Raw genomic sequence first — 20604 nt, 5'->3', positions numbered from 1 at the left:
TTGAGGCTGCAGATGTCACCCATCACAATACTGTACCCCAAAGTGTAAAACATGACATTTCCTGTTGCCACTAGGTGGCGCTGTCCCTGATGTCAAATATGGCAGTTGAAATATGTTCAGGGCTGGAGCCTTAATCATATGTGTTCACTTTGGTCCAGATCGGACAATGTATGACAGAATGAGAGGCAATAAGATTTTCATGGCGAGTCATCAAAATTCGCCGTGGTGCCACGGCCTCACCGTATCACGAAAACTCAAAAGCTCCGCAATTTAACATGGCCCAGGTGTGTAGTTGACACCGACCAAAGATGAAGCTTATACGACCAAATCCCAAGGAGGAGTTCGAAAAAGTTCGAGGCATGGAAATGGCAAAATTAGAGCCAAAATGTCACCTTCAGTTCCAAATTGCGGACTTCCTGTTGGGTTTGCGTCAATGGGCCCACAGACTTTTTTGGTCGTCTTGTTCACATGTGTGCCAGATTTTATACATGTAGCTGAAACGATGTGGTCGTAGGGCTGCATTTAACAAGGCATAGGTGGCGCTCTAGAGCCATTTCCCAGTGCTCATATGTAAAACCATTAAAATACAAAATTTTTCACCAGACCTGGCATGTGTGCAAAATTTCATGAGTTTTTGACCATGTTTAGGCCCTCAAAAAGGCCCTTGTTTTGCCTGAATAATAATAATAAGAAACGGAGCAGATACAATAGGGCCTTCGCACTCTCAGTGCTCGGGCCCTAATTATACCACAAGCTTACTGATGGCTATTTTAAAAGCATCTGGTCGAGGTGCAGTTTGCTAAAGGACATTCAACCAAATATTAGTGGGAGTGGATGTACAGTATATATCCTTGGTCTTATCAACACCTCACATCCACTCGACATCATTTGACCCATGACGCCTCTTTAAAGGCTCAGCAGTAGACTCTAATCTGACCTGCTGTACACTCATAATACAATGCACCTACACCTGGGCTTATAATAGCTCAAACAGCTCATCTTTACACAAAATATATCTGGCCTCTCAGCACTTCTAAAACCACTGATCCAGCCTTTACATCAAATCTAAAGGACCCAAATCCAAAATTCATGCGTGAGCAAACAAACACAATCGAAAACTTTATTTTAAAAAATAAAAACAAGCAAATTTAATATATACATTTATGGCTCATTTAAACAGACATATCAGCAGCACATATTGGGGAAAAAAAGGTTAGGACACAAATGGATATTTTTCAGTTTGTAGTTTATTTCATTACAGGCGGGGTAGTGAGGGAGAGGGATTAAATACATTCTCATTGTGGGGCAGGAAAGGACGGGAAGCAAACCAGGTAAACATGGACAAGACATACTTGAATTATTCCTTTAAATAAAGTCCAATTCTTAAATCTGCCAATAGTTTTAATAAATAACTGTCAGATGAAATCTTTTTTTTTAATATATATATATATGTCAATACTGATATCTTTTTAATATAGTAATTATCTCCTTATTGTTATATAGTTTTCTACATGACTCTATTGGAATTCATCTTTTTTTTAGACATCTGTATAAATAATTACACACAGAAGATGGTGCTATACACATCATGGTGGAAAATATTGGTGCTTTCTTTCAGCAGTGTTTAGTGCATGACCAGCTGCAAGCAAAGCTACTGAATGTAGGAAATTGTTGGCCCAACCTTAGTGTGTCTACTGGGACTGGCAGCATGATTTCAGTAGTGTCAGACTGTAAACTGGCTGGCTGGTCTGCTGTGAGTAACCACAGCAAATCTTATTCCAATTGGAGAGACTGTGCAGATCACTATGGTGACTCCAGGCTTGATGGTGGCGCTCCACCAAAGGTCACTCACTGTGAGAAAGCTGTCACTCTGCAGCATGTCTCACCACCATGACACATTTGCAAAAACAAAAAGCATATTGTTACCAGTGGCATGGCAGAATGTCAAATTTTTTTCTCCACTCAAGACAGGGGGGGAGGGGGGGGGGGGAAACCCTGAAATGTTTAACTCCTTACATCTGGGAAAGTCGAAAAAGTTCTCCGTACTTTCCTTAAAAACTGAGATAAAAACCACTGACGTCAAACCAATCTGTTGCAAGAGCAATAAGGATAATAATACCAGCAAATATAGCAATAAAGTGATAACAACATTAAGTGTAATAATTCAAATCGTGACCCATCGGTTACACCCAGAGTGATATGGAAGATACTGTGCTGCACACAGCAGTTAGAGTCGGCAAATGCAATGTTCGAGTACACTTATTCATTCAGTCCAACCTCAAGCATGTTTGAGATGAACCGTATTAAAGGGAAGCAAACGCCTTGATGTCCAAAATGACAAAGCACCTTCAGAACAAGAGAAATCTATCCCGAGAGAGCTGTAGGATATATAATTTGGTCCTGTCTGATGACCTCGGCGACTATTGAGCCTCTCAAAAGTTTGAGTTTACATATGATGGTAATTTCTGGACACATTTAGAGCTTCTTTACTGTGGCTTAAGGACAAGACACGTTCTATACCAGCCATGCTACTCTGGAATGCATGCAGACTGACCTGTTTCTAAGAGCTCTCCAAGAAGAACTGTACAGTAATTATTATGAAACTAGGACAACTATTAGCAAGTTTGATATTCCTATAAACTCCGGTGTACAGAGGCTGTGTTTTGGAAAAGAAAGCCATGGCAGTGTTTTAAGGTCAGGATGACATCTTTTCTGGAGTTGCTGTGTAACAGTCTATGTGGGTAATCAACAGGATGGCTAGGGAAGGAGATAATGAACTTAGCTTGTTTTTAAATAAAGCAATATCCATATACATATACAAAATTACATCCCATAAATACATTTGGCAAGACGATGTATTAAATGTTTTTTTTTGGCAAGAGGGGTAAATTGAGCAATGATGTGCGCAAGTAATCAAATGTCAGTCTAAGGTGGTTTTAATGATGATTTCTCTTGAAGAATAAATAAATTACAAAAAAAATTATCATCATGCATTATAAAGAGTAACCAAAAGACTCAAAAACATCCATAGGCATCTGAAATAACTTTGTCACAATCACTAAATGTTTAAGACACATGGATTCTCACCAATGTAACACACTTACTCTCTTTCTCAAAGTCAATTCTTTGTAGACCTGAGGAACATTTCTTGAAATCTTATCACTTCTATTTATTAACAAAATGTCCATCTTCACATTTCTGATTTAAAGAAATCAAACAAAAATAAAAGCTGGACAAATTTCCGGAGCTGCTGAGTGTGCAGGAAGTCGTCCAGTACATCAACCCAGATGATGTGCCTATGCTAACCTCTTCTACAGTGTTAATTTTTGAATCCCTGCTCAGTTAAATATTCTCCCTTTGATTTGGTTACTTCAGGGAATTGATGTAATGTGGACGCATTCCCATGTGGGTGAGACAACATTTTCAAATGGCATTGTGAAGCTACAGTTATTTATATATTCACCCAAAAGCAGCACAGCCCCCTGGCATGCAGAGAGAGGTATCCTTTTTTTTTCTTAGTCATTGCAATAGTGTGAAAATGCTATAAACAGAGTTCAAAGGGGTACACCTGAAGAATGGGAATATCGTGTGAGTTGGTCAGTCAAATTCTGTCACTGGATCTCAGATGAGTAACTGCATTCCATCGCATGCATGTACTGTGATATGTTTTAAAATCTGAAATTGACTGCACCTCTCAATCAGAGCAAAGGGCATTGGAGACTTCAGAGCGCACTCTACACCATAGACGATAGTGTGTTCTCTTCAGGGCAGTGGCAAGGGGGTGATGTTCGTAGGGAGTGTATGGCTGACGGGGCACCCTCGCTAGGAGAAAGGTCGTTGAGTTCCTCAGATGAAGAGAGAGGGAAGGAGGGTGACAAAGATATGCCCGAAGAGGGGTCAGCGGATCCAGCAAAAGTGCGCGGGGGCTTAGGAACTAGATTAGGCTCCACTGTTGCCCTGGCCAGAAGTTGTTTGTCATCCAACCGCTGCTCATCTCCAAGACACTCACCCTGCCCAAAGGAGCCCTGGCCTGATTCTGACTCCCCATCAGAAAGGTCCAGAGTTGGTGAGCTGCTGCCATCCAGTCTGAAAAGAGAGTCTAAGTATTGGGCAAACTCCAGCACTGCCTGGCTGGGGTTTCCATTGGATAGATGGGGTGGAGGTGTAGAAACCGCTGGTCTAGTCTCTGCACTTAACTGTTTCTCTGCCGTTTCCAGCTCCCAGTCTTCCTTTTCTCTATCCATTGGTCTAGTACCAATATGTGGACTTAGGGGAGCAACAGGTGTGCTCCCTGGGCTGTAGACACCAGGCATTTGTTGGTGATCCTCATCAGGAAGCATTTTCAAGTTGGCATTAGTCTCAGTTTTGTAAGACTTAGCCAAGACACTCTGGTTTAGAAGAGCTGGGGAATGGAGTCCACTGTAGCGAGGTGTGGCAGGGGACAGCCTCATAGGATAATCTGGGGTTGATCTGGATTCCAGTGGGGTAAAGAAGGGCCCAACCTCACCCAGATGCTCTGTTGTTGCTTGGCAGAGGACATCTGCAGATAGTAGCTCAGTGCGAGAGCTCAGAGATGGGTTCTCCTCTGGGATTGGGGCATCCAAAGGGAACGGGAGGCTACCCAGCATTGGTGAACCCCTTAATGCAGCAGAGGACCGTCGGGAATCCAGACTATACAGGGACTCTGCATCTGAGAGACTCTCCATGACAGCTAAGGGTGCTTTGCGGTCCCTCAGCTCCACTGCCAAACGTTCTCGTGCTCCACGCAGTACTACAGGCACTGGAGGAGGGGGGCACTCAGAGAAACCATCCAGAGATATTTCAGACTGGGCACACGAGCTAGAGGAGAGGAGAAGAGTGGGTTGGAACATAATGAAAGGGAAAAGAGAGGTGAGGGGATTCAAAACACAAGACAGGCATGAAAACGAGTCAAAATAACTCACGGAAGGTTAAAGAAAAAGGATAGAAATGAAAAGTGTTAGTACTGAAACTACAGGTATCTAGAGTCTACAGAGCAGGTGAACATTGCAAAATACTACATACAGGAGTGCAGAATTATTAGGCAAGTTGTATTTTTGAGGAATAATTTTATTATTGAACAACAACCATGTTCTCAATGAACCCAAAAAACTCATTAATAGCAAAGCTGAATGTTTTTGGAAGTAGTTTTTAGTTTGTTTTTAGTTTTAGCTATTTTAGGGGGATATCTGTGTGTGCAGGTGACTATTACTGTGCATAATTATTAGGCAACTTAACAAAAAACAAATATATACCCATTTCAATTATTTATTTTTACCAGTGAAACCAATATAACATCTCCACATTCACAAATATACATTTCTGACATTCAAAAACAAAACAAAAACAAATCAGCAACCAATATAGCCACCTTTCTTTGCAAGGACACTCAAAAGCCTGCCATCCATGGATTCTGTCAGTGTTTTGATCTGTTCACCATCAACATTGCGTGCAGCAGCAACCACAGCCTCCCAGACACTGTTCAGAGAGGTGTACTGTTTTCCCTCCTTGTAAATCTCACATTTGATGATGGACCACAGGTTCTCAATGGGGTTCGGATCAGGTGAACAAGGTGGCCATGTCATTAGTTTTTCTTCTTTTATACCCTTTCTTGCCAGCCACGCTGTGGAGTACTTGGACGCGTGTGATGGAGCATTGTCCTGCATGAAAATCATGTTTTTCTTGAAGGATGCAGACTTCTTCCTGTACCACTGCTTGAAGAAGGTGTCTTCCAGAAACTGGCAGTAGGACTGGGAGTTGAGCTTGACTCCATCCTCAACCCGAAAAGGCCCCACAAGCTCATCTTTGATGATACCAGCCCAAACCAGTACTCCACCTCCACCTTGCTGGCGTCTGAGTCGGACTGGAGCTCTCTGCCCTTTACCAATCCAGCCACGGGCCCATCCATCTGGCCCATCAAGACTCACTCTCATTTCATCAGTCCATAAAACCTTAGAAAAACCAGTCTTGAGATATTTCTTGGCCCAGTCTTGACGTTTCAGCTTGTGTGTCTTGTTCAGTGGTGGTCGTCTTTCAGCCTTTCTTACCTTGGCCATGTCTCTGAGTATTGCACACCTTGTGCTTTTGAGCACTCCAGTGATGTTGCAGCTCTGAAATATGGCCAAACTGGTGGCAAGTGGCATCTTGGCAGCTGCACGCTTGACTTTTCTCAGTTCATGGGCAGTTATTTGGCGCCTTGGTTTTTCCACACGCTTCTTGCGACCCTGTTGACTATTTTGAATGAAACGCTTGATTGTTCGATGATCACGCTTCAGAATCTTTGCAATTTTGAGACTGCTGCATCCCTCTGCAAGATATCTCACTATTTTTGACTTTTCTGAGCCTGTCAAGTCCTTCTTTTGACCCATTTTGCCAAAGGAAAGGACGTTGCCTAATAATTATGCACACCTGATATAGGGTGTTGATGTCATTAGACCACACCCCTTCTCATTACAGCGATGCACATCACCTAATATGCTTAATTGGTAGTAGGCTTTCGAGCCTATACAGCTTGGAGTAGGACAACATGCATGAAGAGGATGATGTGGACAAAATACTCATTTGCCTAATAATTCTGCACTCCCTGTAGATGGAGGAAAGATTAAAAAAAAAAAAAAAACAAGAGGAAAGAGACTGGAAGGGCAAGAGTGTATCCAAGTGCATGTGCTCTTGTATTGGCTTATAATACAGGAGAGGTAAAGTACAAGGTGGGATCAAAAGGTTCTGTGAGTCTGTCCACAAAAACAAAAAAAAGAACCCCAACCTTTCACTTAAGAATCGTTTAATAAACCCTCAAGATCAACTTCCTGTGTACCTTTGGACTGCTGCTCACTCTTTTAAAGTCCCATCGTGACTGCTTGCGTGTACACTTGTGCAGATGGTAGAAAACATCATCCAGCCTTCATATTACATGTCTACTGCTGTTGAGAGCTGGTTCTCAGGGTAAAGCTCAAGCAGCACTCTTCAGTGGACGATTCCAGCCAGTAGCCAAGCTCTCTGTCCTGGTCGTTGTGTCCCTGGGCAAGACACTTTACCCTACTTGCCTACTGGTGTTGGCCAGAGGGGCCGATGGCACGATATGGCAGCCTCGCTTCTGTCAGTCTGCCCCAGGGCAGCTGTGGCTACAACTGTAGCTTGCGTCCACCAGTGTATGAATGTGAGAGTGAATGAATAGTGGTATTGTAAAGCGCTTTGGGTGCCTTGAAAAGCGCTATATAAATCCAATCCATTATTATTATTATCCCTTCATGGGGTCGTTCACAGTGAATGCACCTGCTACTAACAGACTGTCAAAGTTCTACTATAATGTCCCGAGGTAACAGAGGGAGACATTTAGTGCATATAACTTGAACTAGGCGTCCTCTTTCATGGCACAGCAGAGGGACACGACGAGAAAACAGGCATATACAAATGGTCTGAATAGTGTCCAAAGGTCCACATAGAGACCGCCTTAAAAAGGAAATTGGTCTAACTTAAATCTGGTACGGTTTTTCATTTCTGTGGACAGAGTCATAAAACTTTGTGATAGTACCTTCGTAATTTAACCATTTGTACCAGGAGTTCACACTGACTTTGGACAGGGGCTAAACCAGAGAGGGCGAGGTGGGAACTGAATACTACCATACGTTGCAACGGCTCTGTGTTCAGACAGCGTGCATGCGTGCATGAGAGAAGGGAATACATTATGCAAAATTAGTATTGGCATGCTTTGCTTACCGTAACAATGTTTTTTGTCTTTTTTTTTTTTTTTTTAAACATACAGAACAAACAAAAATAATTTTGAGAAAATAAAGTAGTAGTTAGTAGCAGTTGTATTTTTTTTAGTACTGGTTATATAGCTACATTACAAGGCATCATTTCCCAGTGATTTCTCTTATACTTAGAGATTTGCTACTATTACATACTAGGCAAGAGTGAAAGCTGAATATGAAGATGAAACTATTTTACATAGCCTTTCAGGCTTAAACATGCCCACAGTGGTGCCTGATGTACTAACCGAACACTGCTGTTCCTGCGGTGGTGGGTTGTAGGCGTTGGCTGCTGAGAGGTTGTTGATGTATCGACGAACAAGGTCTCTGGGTTTAAGTCCACTTCTGTGGGGCTCACCATGATCTTGGCTGCTGACAGCAAAGCAGTTTTCCCTTTGTTGTAGTTCTCCAGCACCTGTCACAAGCACAGGAGTATAAACAGATACATGACTTGACTGATAGAGGGACGACCCATTTCAAAATAAACAGGACAACTTCATAAAAATATATAACTGGAAAAAGTTAATCTGACTAATCATGTTTTATATGTGAAATGTTTCTAAACTGGCCTATGCTAGCAGACATCCAATGATTTTGTAGTTTTTAAAACCCTTTCTACTGTTTTTCCTTTATTCATTTTCTAGATTCAAACAGAGATGCTGAGGTGTTTTCTTCCTCTTCGTCAGCAAAACATGAGAAAAAAAATTCCCAAAGAACCAAAAGATTCAAATATCGAATGCCAGTTATGCACTTGGATCAACTTCAGTAAGATTATAATGGTTTCAAAAATATTATGTGGGTCACCACTACAACTATATTTATAAGCGCACAAGTGCTTGTAGTATAGTGTTAAAAAGCAGCGTAGTTCAGTTACATATAAGTGCAATCTGAAGGTGAGCTGACACCTACTCCAGCTGACATTAAACACCCACAACAGAGTCATGATGCCTGAGCAAGAACTATGCAAGACCTGCATTACCACTACAGGGAATAACAAACCATACGAGTGTCTTATCCATCTTGGAAACACGTTCAACACAAAGTTTGTCCAACAAAATACAAACCGTGTTATGTTTGCTGACATAAATGAGAACAGAACAAAAAAAAAAAAAAAACCCCAAACAAACCCCAAAACATTAATGGCAAGCCACACATCAGCACGCAATTGTTTGGTTAACTTTAATGACTCAAAAGACAACATATTGTGGTATAAAAACAGGTGGAAATATGAGAGGACATGAACACACACAAAAAATACACGTGACAATGGAATGAGGTGATTAAAAGAGAAAATAACACAAAAAGACAAAAGCTAATATATTTATTATGGTTATATTGTCATCCATAACCAATTTGCACAAATGTAAACAATGTGTTACATGGTTGAGTTTAAAGACACATGAGAACATGCTTCTGCAAGTAATAAACCACATGAGATAACTGGCACCAACAACAGCAAACATATCTATGACTGTAGACACAACAACTACAAATGATGACAAAATACATCAAATTTATACTTGGACGGTTTTTTGCATTGCCTATCCCAACAGTATTAGTGTATAGAATTAATAAAAGCACACTGACATATGAAGTGTACAGTGAAGGATATAAAATTGTGTAAACTACAAATTTATTTTGAATAGTAAACCCACTCTCCTACATGCCAGTAATAAGAAAACCAAAATCTTTTTCTAGGGGATTATGTTCTGAATGTGTGCTTTCAAAGAGCAAAAATAAAAAGGGAAACACATCCACAGAGAAGAGCTGCAGCTACTGAAAAACCCAGGCAGGAAGGAAGAAAGAGCAGTTAATGTGGAAGAAATTAGGTTACCATAGAAACTTTGTGACTACAAAGAAAACTTGTTACGTTGAGGACCAGGATTAGAAAGTTTGTGCCAAAGCACTTGACCACAGGCACTGCAGCTGAGAGAGGAACGGAAAAAAGAACAAGGGTTGGTTTGTGGAAAGCTGGATGATGATTAACAAGAAAAGGAGTCCAGGTGAGTTTGGACTCATCGTTTCTGACTCCATGGTTTAAAGCCATCGCATGCTCCTGTACCATTGTATACATCATTAACCAGTGATGTATTAATGGAAATGGTTATTGATAACATTTTACCACATCGCCTTGTGGATGCGCATTTCTTTACCCTCTAAAACTTGATGTGCCAGCTATTCAGCTGAGTTTCAATGTCACACTTAATACTTTTGGAGAAACACCTTTTAAAGGCAACCAGTAAATTGCTTGGACTTGTTGGATCCAGCAAGCTGACAGAATAAAAATGCCAGTTGCTGGTTAAAAAGGATTCTTTACATACTGGTCATTATGGTTGCTCTAAAATCAGTTAAAAAAAAAATAAAAAAAATAGCAGCTTTACTATGACTTTTGGCTCTAGCCTTTGTCCTAAGACTGGCCAACATCTGAGTTTTGCACATAATGCAGAAATGTTTCCAACACTGAATGCAACAAGCAAAAGTTGAATTCAGTCTTACGATTAGCATCTCCTTAGAATATGTAGACTAGTAATGTACATAGTAATAGAATTTGTCAGCGTCTAAATGTGATCAAGTTTAGACAACAGATTCAAAAAGATTGTTTGGCACTTTTATCTCGGGAGGAGAGTTTTCTATCTGAGGACTGTTAGACTCGTTAGATCGGATTTCCTCTTGACGGTGGTGAGAGACGCGTGGTTCTGACTGAGGTTGTGGTAAAACGCATGAATCATCTTCAGCTGGAAGAACTCCTGACTGGGTGTTGGAAGGGACAGACACCATGCATGGCTGAGACACAGAGTTAAAGTCTGACAGAGGAGGTGGAAGAACAGACTCAGCATCTGGAACTGAAGAAGAAGAAGTGACAGCGAGTGGTGTAGAGACAGTTTCAGTCTCTGCAAGGGAGCCAGTGCAAGACAGGTCTTTGTGGTTGGCAGATGAAGAGTTGGAGGGAGGAGGACTAGCGTTTAGTTTTGTTTGGGAGACTATTAAATCAGTGGTACTGGATGTAGGTTGACTGATTCCCAGTTCCTCTGCTTCCAAGTTTTCCTGCTCAGACAGGAGACAAAATGGTTCCAGTACCTGCAGAAACACCAAATATATCACACCACTATATCCTCTACACGCACACACTTCACAAATACACACATACTTAACTTTAAACATTCATCTAGAGAGACAAACACAAAGACAAAACCAAGCTGAAAAACACCATATACAGACAGGAAAAACACCACACAACGTGAAGTCCTCAGCCACAACAAGTGCAATCCCCCAAAATCAGTCCATCACATGCAAACATTCACATTAATACCCTGTTATCAAAACAGATGTTCAACGTCCATGACGAACAGGCTCAAAAAGACCAAAGAAAGACCGTGAAACCAGCCACGAGTGAACAATTCCCATGCTTTGAGACAGGAGCAATGTGGAGAAAAACAAAAAGGTGTGGTGAGTTGTAGGTTAATGACATGCATAAAGTAACAACGGAGTCGCATTAAAATTTTTGAAATGCTTCAAAACTAATTCTTAACTCCATTTAAATTAAAACTTGGTGATCCTAAGACCTTTACCTTTGAAATTGCACATTTTTTTTTGCATGGTGCAACTACAGGAACTAAATGACAATAACCAACATATGATAATTTCTAGTTCAAGTCCCCAATGTTATTGAAAGCCACAAGATGGGTAGATTTAAAGGATAAGGAAATCTTCAATTTTCAATTAAGTTCTCTCTAGATGTCATCACTCTTCACAGGGTTTATTAGTAACAATACCTGCAAATGTCTGTAGAAAAACTTATATTTAAATATTTTTATGGGCATGTTTCCAGATAAATTTCATACAGTTAAGCTCTCAATTTACTAAAATGCTTTGAGTGAATTTTTAATTAAGATTGCCCTCGTCTCCAGAATAAAATGATAAACTAAAAGTAAAACATAAAATTGCTACTGGCCTCTATTTTTAATAAAACAACCTGTAATAAGTATTCCACCCTTTATTAAGACCCACATCTCTTTTGTTTATTTTCTTTCATTGTTAGAGCCAATCCCCACGTAAGCATCACCCGTGTAATCCGTTACCCAGTGTTGGAAATCAAGAACAAAATTAAAAAGCCGTTTTTGCACAATTTCAAATACACCCCCTCTCGAAATAATGCATGCATGCAGATTTAAAAAACAGACCTTGTTGAGACCCTCCATCACCATGTGGGGCATGTGCTCATTAAGCATGGCAGGTGATATGATGACCTCATTGAAAGCTTTGTTGTCCCCCCACAATGCTGAATAGGTTGGCTCTTCCTGACCACAGCTAAAAGGGAGAGGGAGAAAGAGAGAAAATCTATCAGTCATAATGAGAAATAGTAAACACACAGGTTGACTTAATATATTTTCCTCACAATACAGAACATGGGGGGCACTGTATAACACCACTAAGTGGAATATTTTTGTATCAAGTCAAAAAACTCATATGTTGGGGTAAAAGATTAAAAAGCAAAAGGACTCCAAGACGAACAAGGCAAGTCAGTTTGTTGTCATAGCACCTTTAAACACCAAGTGCCTTAAAAAGTACTGCAGTATGAAGAAAAATATATAAGGATGAACTTTCTGTTTTACCTTTAGACACGGTAATACAGAAAAAGAAAACGCATGTTTGCATTTAATTGCAGCAGCTTTCAAACCAGTTTTCTTACCATATCTCTGAAGGATGGTTGTGTACCACGTGGATGATCCTGCCAGGTGGGTAGAGGGGTGTGGAGGCTGACAAGGCAATGCTGAGGTCACTGGGGTGTAGCCACAAGCGACTGCTTGGAGGTGCTGCAGGCTGAGACTGAGGATCATCATCCTCTAGTGGAAGCTCTGATTTTGGGATGCATTTAGTGCCTCCCGCAATGATCCTCCACTGTAAGAATTTTTTATTTTATTTTTTTAAGTATGCATTTCTATATTTGTATGCATTCCTTCATGACAAAACTTTCAGGAATAAAAAATGAGAAATTCTACAGGTTTTATAATGCTGAATTTAATAGATTAAAAAACAGCAACGATCAGCCTTCTCTCATTAGTGCATGCTTTTTGTGAAACAATCATTTGTTTTATGTTCCAGATGATTTCATACAGCAAATGCTCTACAAGTCTGTAATCTTCTTTAACATCAAGAAGTTAAGTCACCTTTGGCTTGTTACTCTTTTGTAAAACTTCCAGAAGGTGGCGTCGGAAACCCTCTAGTTGTGACAGGCCAAGCCTATGACAGAGCAGAAGGCTACTGTGGGTAATACTGCAGAAGGGTGAAAGTAACATGAGTATACTGATGTAGTAAAAGAGGATACCTTGGCACTAGGTCTTTTCCCAAAACTACAGATGACACAAACTCTTTGGAGTACTCCATGGCATCCTCACTGGGTGCATAAAAGGACAAAAAAAAAAAAGAAGTAGTTAAATTACGGAGTACTGGATACACAGAGGGAAAATAATGGCACATAGTCTGCACGCTACATATTTACAGGATGCACTCTGTTTTACCATAATAAAAATGCCCTGGTTGATAGAATACTGCAAATCATTGGGAGAAGATTTTAAGAAAATTAGAGACCATCTCGTGATGGGTTCACACCAGCTGCAACACCAGTGTGTTCTCAGACCTGCGTCGTCTTTCTGCCTTTACAGAATTCTGACGATACACACACTCCCTTGAGAGTGATGTCACCTGCCAAAGTCCTCAAAGCCACCTTTGTGGTGCTTACACTGCAGTTCATGTCCCCAGGAGCACATGACGTCATGAAGACGGAGAGAAAAACAGGAACACTCTGGAGGTTAAAAAGTCTACTGGTGATGCAGCTGGTAAACAAGAACTACACGTCTTCAGAAGAAGCGCCCTTCCTGTTTGCCCATCTCTCCCTTAATATGTAAACCCGTGGATTTAACATGAACTGCACTTCTACAATTGATTTGCATGTGAACAGGTTACCGAAAAGAAGATGATGAAGGAGGCCTACTTTTGGAAATGCACAAAGGGTTTACTATGAATGAGCTGAATCCATGAAAAAACAAAAACAGCAACTCAAAGCTTTGACAATGTCGGCAGTTACTCTTAAATAGTGATGTGATAGCCTATAGCATGTGACTGAACAGCGCAATGTAAAGTTTTAATACAAAACCCCTTTTGAGTTTAAGGTTTAATGACTGGAAAATGGTTGCAAGTCTGATGAATTGAAAGTGCAGCTGTGCCACTGTGGAGTGAGCACTCATTATGTGGCATACACCATATGTGCTGGAAAGCCTATGTTTATGCCACATTGGGGGAATGCAATAGCTAATTAGAGGCATTCATTTAGCATTCAGTGATGTAATTAATACTAAGAAAATTAAGTTTTGATGCAAGAGTTCATTGCAAGAATAACCAGATCATTCAGCTAAAAAGGATGTTCTCTGTTCATATAAATCCTGCAAGATCAACTAGAGATACCATCCAGATAAAGTTTACTGTATTATTTGTAGAAACAATACACGTTTATCATATTATTAACTTATATAGATGAGGAAAAAAGAGCATTTCCCAGGAGCTTTTTTAAACACAGCTTTTCCAACCATCCTTGTTTTCCTATGCATGCTCACATTACTGTACTTTGCACATGGAAACAAAATTATTTCACAAAAAACAAACATTACAATGGTCAAAATTACTGCAGTCGTTTATTGTAGTTTTCAACAAGTCTCACATTCCCAGCCTATTCTTCTTTGGCGAATCTCTAAAGCTCCTTTGATTGTCTTCTGACATGGACCCTAATTTTCAGGAGGTATTTGTTCACCAGGAGCGGCGTATGTTTTGGGTCGTCGTGGTGTTGGAAGATGAAGCGATGACCCAGACCCAGTTTTGCTTCTGCCTGCTTCAGGTCTCCTTTAAAATCTTCACATATCCTTATTTCATTGTGATTTCTTCCACCTCAACGAGATTCCCAGTTTCAGAGGCACGGAAACATCCCCACAGCATAACACTCTCACCACCATGTTTCACGGTGGAAACAGTGGTGTTTGGGTTGCACGGCTCTTGCTTCTTTCTCTAAACTGTGTGATTCTTAGTGAATTTCTTGATGAAACTTCTCATTCTGGTTCTTGATACTTAGAAACACTGATACGGTGAGCTGCCAAACCCCCCGTCCACCGAGTGGGGTGACGACAATATCCCATGAGGGGCAAAAAGCCATTGGGAAAATTTGGACACAAACTATAACTTTAAAAGGGGCTTAATCTTTTTTTTCCCTCATCTGCATACATGTGGGCAACAAACAGTGCTTTAGTGGGGCTTATACTACATCTACTCATGCTTTTCTTTAGCCACCCCTCTTCTGTGAAATCTTGTGACAGCAGTTTAAGAACTGCCATGCATGATGATTTTAACAGAATACTAAAAGGTGCACTGCAGCATTTAATTTCCTCTTGGTACAAGCTTCCTTCCAGTACAATTTGCATAGCAAACAGTTATCCAGCTGCATGGTGGTATGCAGTGTTAACTGTGCACAGTCAAAATAAAAGTCAACTCTGAACCACTGGACCAAAAATAGGCTACATCGTTACAAAAAAAGATGATCTGAAAGTACAAACCACAGCTTTGGGGTACTTGTCCACAGTAAAATGCACCACCTTGCACCTACACTTAAAGGAGAATATATTTCTTCTCAGACTGAGGAACGAGACTTCCTGAGGGGATGGGTAAAAAAAAGAAAATGTTTATAGCAATGTCCATCTCTGCAGATCTGCTACATACGCCGGGTCTATCATCATTTTCAAATAATTCAGTAACTGTGAAAACTGTGAAAGGATTACACTAAATTTAGTAGAAATCTGTAGCTGCATCCATCAAAGCTGCGTTTCATCTACCAGAATGTCAATCAGGATACCTGCTTCCTCTGATCTGTTTCAGGAAGATACTCTGACCAATCAGTGGCAACTAAAGTAGGATTTAAAACCACAATTCCTCAAGCCCAGAAAGCAAATCCTCAAACCTGCCTGAAGGCCATTTACTGCACATATTTCCCCAGTAATTTCTCACTGCTTTCCTGTCCTAAAAAGCAACCCCCCAAAATAAATGTCTCTTGGTTTAGCCTCAAAATATTGGTTTATATTTCCTCTTTCATCTAGCTCACCCCTGAACTAGTTTCTTGAGAGTGAAAGAGTTTGGGCTTCTACTTCCAATTCACCTCCTCTCTCTTCACTGTTTGTTTGCCTCTACAATTAAATAAGGTTTTTTAAAAAAAAGGAAACCGGGAAAACAAACAAAAAAACCAAACTGGACCACTTTGCTCATACTGGTATTGTTAAAATCACAAGAAATTTCTCAGCTCTGTTGAGAAATAAAGTGAGTAATAGCATTGGTATGTATTGCGAAAGACGACCCAGAACAACATGAAAAAGACCTACTTGATAAAAATCTTCTTGGATTTATGCCTGAATTTAAAGTAATTCCTTATGACCTGCTTGTTATTGGTTTATAAAAATAGATTGTAAGCATTAAAGAGAAAGTGTTTCTGTCACACATCCTGAGCATCCAATTTTTTAACTCACACATGTGATAGGGGAAAAAAAACCCCAAATAAAAAAAACAAAAACAAAGCACAAACCCCTCCCTGCAAAGAGATTTAAGCCAAAGGGAAACGGCACAGAAATAAAATAATTTCTTATTTTATATACTTAAAATAATTGACCAACTTGTATCAAAATGTCTGAAACAACTGGAAAAAAAAAACAAGGATTTCTGTCAGTAAAAAAAAGAAAGAAACAGAGTCACTGGCATTGCTGTATGCAGGCCAGTAGCATTTGCACGAGCAGTCAACCCCAATGGCCACTGGAAGCATAGGGAGGGGGGGAAAAAAAACCCCTGATGCGATGGAAAAACTTCATATTAAGTATTAAGTAAAAGTTTTTTCATTCCTCTGCACAGTGCCAGCACAGATGAGTTTTCAGTCAGAAACTGACCGAATGAGAGACGCAAACTGCTTGGAAGACGAGATCGCAGCAATGGTAGAGGAGATTGATGCCAGCCGACATGTATTCTTGGGTGGAGTATATATAGCTGGCTGAAAATTATGTATCCATGGTTTTCTGCCATACTCAAGATCCCTTTTATAAATGAGCCCCCAAGTAAACAAGCAAGCGGGAGTGAAACTAAACATGTGACAGACTTGTGAACATTACCAGTGACAAAAAAACAAAACAAAAACACACTTTAAGTAACTTCCTTTGTAATGCATTCACACCGTAGTACTGATACTCTGGGATTGGGATCCAGATTGACTCACCTAAGAAGGCCACCGGGTGGAGAGTAAGAGTAGCAGTGAAGTGTCGGGTACTGAGGTCTCAGCAGGAAGGAGAGAATAGCAGCAGTGCCTGCACCGAGAGAATGCCCAACTATCACCAGCCCATAATGCATGGTGCCCTTGTTCTGTGTGAGACAGCGAGAGTCATTACATTCACAAGAGCACACTTGTTACCACAGCGAAGACAATCACTTAAAGAAATTGCCTCTGTTGCTGTTTGCCAAATAAATTGTTGTATACACTACAGCCAATATTACGGTAATGTTACGCAGCCAGTGTGGCCTTGACTAAAGTACTACAGTGACGCCAATAAAAATACACTGTACAAATTCTTATAAAAAAGGATCATCATTCAGCCTGCCATACTTCACACAGTATACTGAGTCATGTACCAAGTCTCGTCCAAAAGCTTGAGACAAGATCATTTCCTGCTCCAGTTTCTTCTTAATGTATTCTGCTGAGTAAACCATTCCCTGGGAGGAAAGAGAGAGAGGGGGGATTCAGTGGATGGAAGATGATGAGCGAGAAAGAAATATGCACAGGAAGTCTGTGCCATTGCTCCCTCATTAAAACACCCAAAGTAATTATTCTATTATTAACAACGTAAATGACCTTTGGAGTATAGGATGTACTTTGCTTGTTGAAAGTGCACCATGGAGAACACAGGAAAGTTAAAAGAGAAAATCTCAGGAGACTGTAACGCTGAGATGATGTATCATAGGCGAGTCGTTTAATTTCTGACCTTGTGGCCAAGCCAGGTGCCTTGCTGTTCCTCGACAGGCAAACGTTCAGAGTCCCCCGTCAGATCAGTCAGGGCGTCCTGATCCGCAAAAGGCAAATTCAAAATGTGACAACAGCACAAAGCAGAATACCACAAGCGGAGGCGGGGATCATAAAAAAAGATCACCTTAATAATAAAAGATGCCAAACTATGTACAGGAATAAAAAAAGTCATTATAGTCCCCTCTGAAAACGTGACTATTTGTTATATAACTGTACGTGGATACACCGAGAGCAGTAAGACTAAGCTCACAGAGATTACATGATTAAAGTGTCTGAATCACTTCAACTTTATATTTAAGAAGTCACGATTGCGATAATGTTTCATCACTTCCATTAACAACAAAAACAAAAATGATGAGTTGAACCACAGAACCATTTCTCAAACACGCAGACAGTCCTGATGTGCCACTTCTGCTGTTGCAAAAGCTCAAACTAATCAGTACGGTATATAGATAGTCTACAGGATCGGCAAAAACACCAGGTATGAAAATAAAGCAAAGGTGCCTTAAACCTGCGTTGTATTTAGAAGCCACTAGGGGGCAACGCCTACAGTTGCAAAAAAGAAAAAAAGAAATAAAAAAGACTTGCAATTCTTTACAAGTCAATAGGAAACCAGCTTTCCAACTTGACCTCTGGAAACAACTGTCTGCTTATTTTATGGACTCGGTCACTCCTTTTTGGTCCTTTTTTAAATATGTTTCAGACAGGAGGACTGTACGCTGTACATTAGCCAATGAGCTCATTGTTAGCAAGTGCAGGTGTGGTTTCACAGTCAGACCTGCCTCTCTCTGACTACATCTGGTTTCAAAACGTAAAGATGGATTGGGCACCCTTATCTCCAGGCTTCAAAAATTAATGAGTGGCATCACAGTAGCGACATCCATCTTTTATAACAGTGTATGAAAATAATGCTGCAGTAATCATTCGGGATTCTGCATGTTCCTAAATACTGCAAATGCTTCTTTAATTTTTGTGGCGTTCTTGTAAATGTTCCACTCTGCATGCGTTCTTGTTTGTTACACTGATAAACTGGATGTTTTTGGCTAGCTGGGAGCAAAGCTCAATGGGATGAGTAGTGAGCTGCCTCTTAAAAGCCAATTTGCTTTTATTATAAAACCATGATTAATCTCTCAGCTGATGGTTCAGTTCAGTTTTAACACTGCTCAGGAATTTTCACAAATGCTTATGAAAAAAAAAGCGGATAGGACATTTATCTCTGAAGGTGGACAGTCCTGTTTCTGCTCTATGTGTGAAAAGGTGTAGGAGTTTGAGAACACTAAGCCATGAGAACTTCACCTGCTTTGGAGGTGGTGTTGTTGTGAGGAACTGAAGAGAATGGGGTCGGACAATATTTTGAGAGCCTTAGAGAAAGATTTAAATAATCACAGAAATTTAAGAAAGAAAGTCACCTTTGGAGAAAGAGTTCCTCTGATACTGATGACAACTTTCTTTTTTTCGTGATCCACTGCCACAAAAAATGGAGTCTCGTAAACCTGTATGAAAGATGCAGATTGAAGCAGAGCGCACAGTGAAAACTGGTTAGAACGTGAGAGGATCGTGAGTGGAGGGCTAAGAGTTGTGCATCACTGTTTCACTTGGAGCCCAGCAACCACAGCACAGTCATTGTCATCAAACCTTTCTACTTGGCACAGTGCATGCTCATAAAAGAAATTTATAGATGGAAAGTCAGCGCAGGCTGGCTGCGCTCTGCATTACAAATCATCGATGTGTTATAGCTCAACTGCTAGTTTGAGAGCTGCTGGAATTTAAACAAACATAATTATGATGAAAATTAATTTTCACTGTCATTAGGAAACTAATCGAACAACTACTTTTTCCTAAACTGTTTTGCAAGACATGTGTTTAAAGCAGAGTATTGGGGACCAATGCGTAACTGGAGTGTAATTAATTCCACTAAGAGCCAAAGTGGACCTACTGTAAGAAAATACTGGCAGCAGCCAGTGGCACCCCTCAGCCTCCGAGTGGATGCACCAGTGGTATGAATTTCAAAATCCTGCTTCTCAGGTTATTGCATTCACAAGATTTTCAGAAAACCTGACCTTTGACCTTGAGGTCGAGGTGCCTAAGATTTGAACTCGCCAGAGATTTTTTGTGGATACACCTATGGTATCAATTTGAAACTCCTATGTTGTTTTGTTCTCGAGTTATTGCATGTACAAACTTGGGTGTCAACATCGCCCGCCCAGCAGGATGACGATAATACCCCACCAGCTGTAAGAAAGCAAAATACTTTATGTTGTGTGTTTGACTTGCAAACTTATTGCAAATCTATTTTTTTAAATTATTTGGAATTAGGGCAGCATGGTGGCACAGTGGTTGGCACTTCACAGTAAGGTCCTAAGTTTTAATCCACTCTGACGCCTTTCTGTGTGGAGTTAGGTACTCTTACTTCCTCCTACAGTCCATGCATGGCATTAGCTTAACTGACTATGCTAAACTGACTGCAGGTGTGGTTGTGGGCAGGAGTGGCCCCGCGACAGATTGGCCTCCCTCCGAGGGTGTACCCTGCCTCTCATCCTATGATAGCTGGGAAAGGCTTTCAGCCCCTGAAACCTTCATTTAGATAAGCATCGAAGAAAATGAATGGATGGACAGATGGACACAGAACTACATTTGTGGCTGTGAAATTAAGGCCTTAGAGTCCATCCAGAAGTGTTTATGCACCACCTCAACTGCCTTATTACATAAAACAGTTTTGCAAAACAAATCTACATCTGAAGCAGA

The 20604-nt window shown here is 40.6% G+C and overlaps 1 protein-coding gene across 2 annotated transcripts in view; it reads right to left on the bottom strand.

The window, feature by feature from the left end:
• Positions 1-1229: 1229 nt before the first annotated feature.
• Positions 1230-20604, bottom strand: part of dagla (diacylglycerol lipase, alpha) — a 43025-nt gene continuing 23650 nt past the window's right edge. The window contains exons 11-21 of one of the 2 annotated variants that reach the window (XM_026167057.1): positions 19269-19352; positions 17819-17896; positions 17469-17549; positions 17059-17201; positions 13093-13161; positions 12935-13007; positions 12457-12665; positions 11948-12074; positions 8015-8181; positions 7735-7752; positions 1230-4839 (exon numbers count right to left, since the gene is read on the bottom strand). In XM_026167057.1, coding sequence (XP_026022842.1) covers positions 3735-4839; positions 7735-7752; positions 8015-8181; positions 11948-12074; positions 12457-12665; positions 12935-13007; positions 13093-13161; positions 17059-17201; positions 17469-17549; positions 17819-17896; positions 19269-19352 — 2154 coding nt within the window. In that variant the 3' untranslated portion in view covers positions 1230-3734. The remainder of the gene's footprint in view (positions 4840-7734; positions 7753-8014; positions 8182-11947; positions 12075-12456; positions 12666-12934; positions 13008-13092; positions 13162-17058; positions 17202-17468; positions 17550-17818; positions 17897-19268; positions 19353-20604) is intronic. The other variant, XM_026167066.1, reaches the window with a different exon arrangement.

Source organism: Astatotilapia calliptera, chromosome 1 (genome assembly GCF_900246225.1).
Source record: "Astatotilapia calliptera chromosome 1, fAstCal1.2, whole genome shotgun sequence".
Lineage (NCBI taxonomy): Eukaryota > Metazoa > Chordata > Actinopteri > Cichliformes > Cichlidae > Astatotilapia > Astatotilapia calliptera.
Note: the sequence above shows the minus strand (reverse complement) of the source record. Positions and strands in the feature narration are given on the sequence as shown.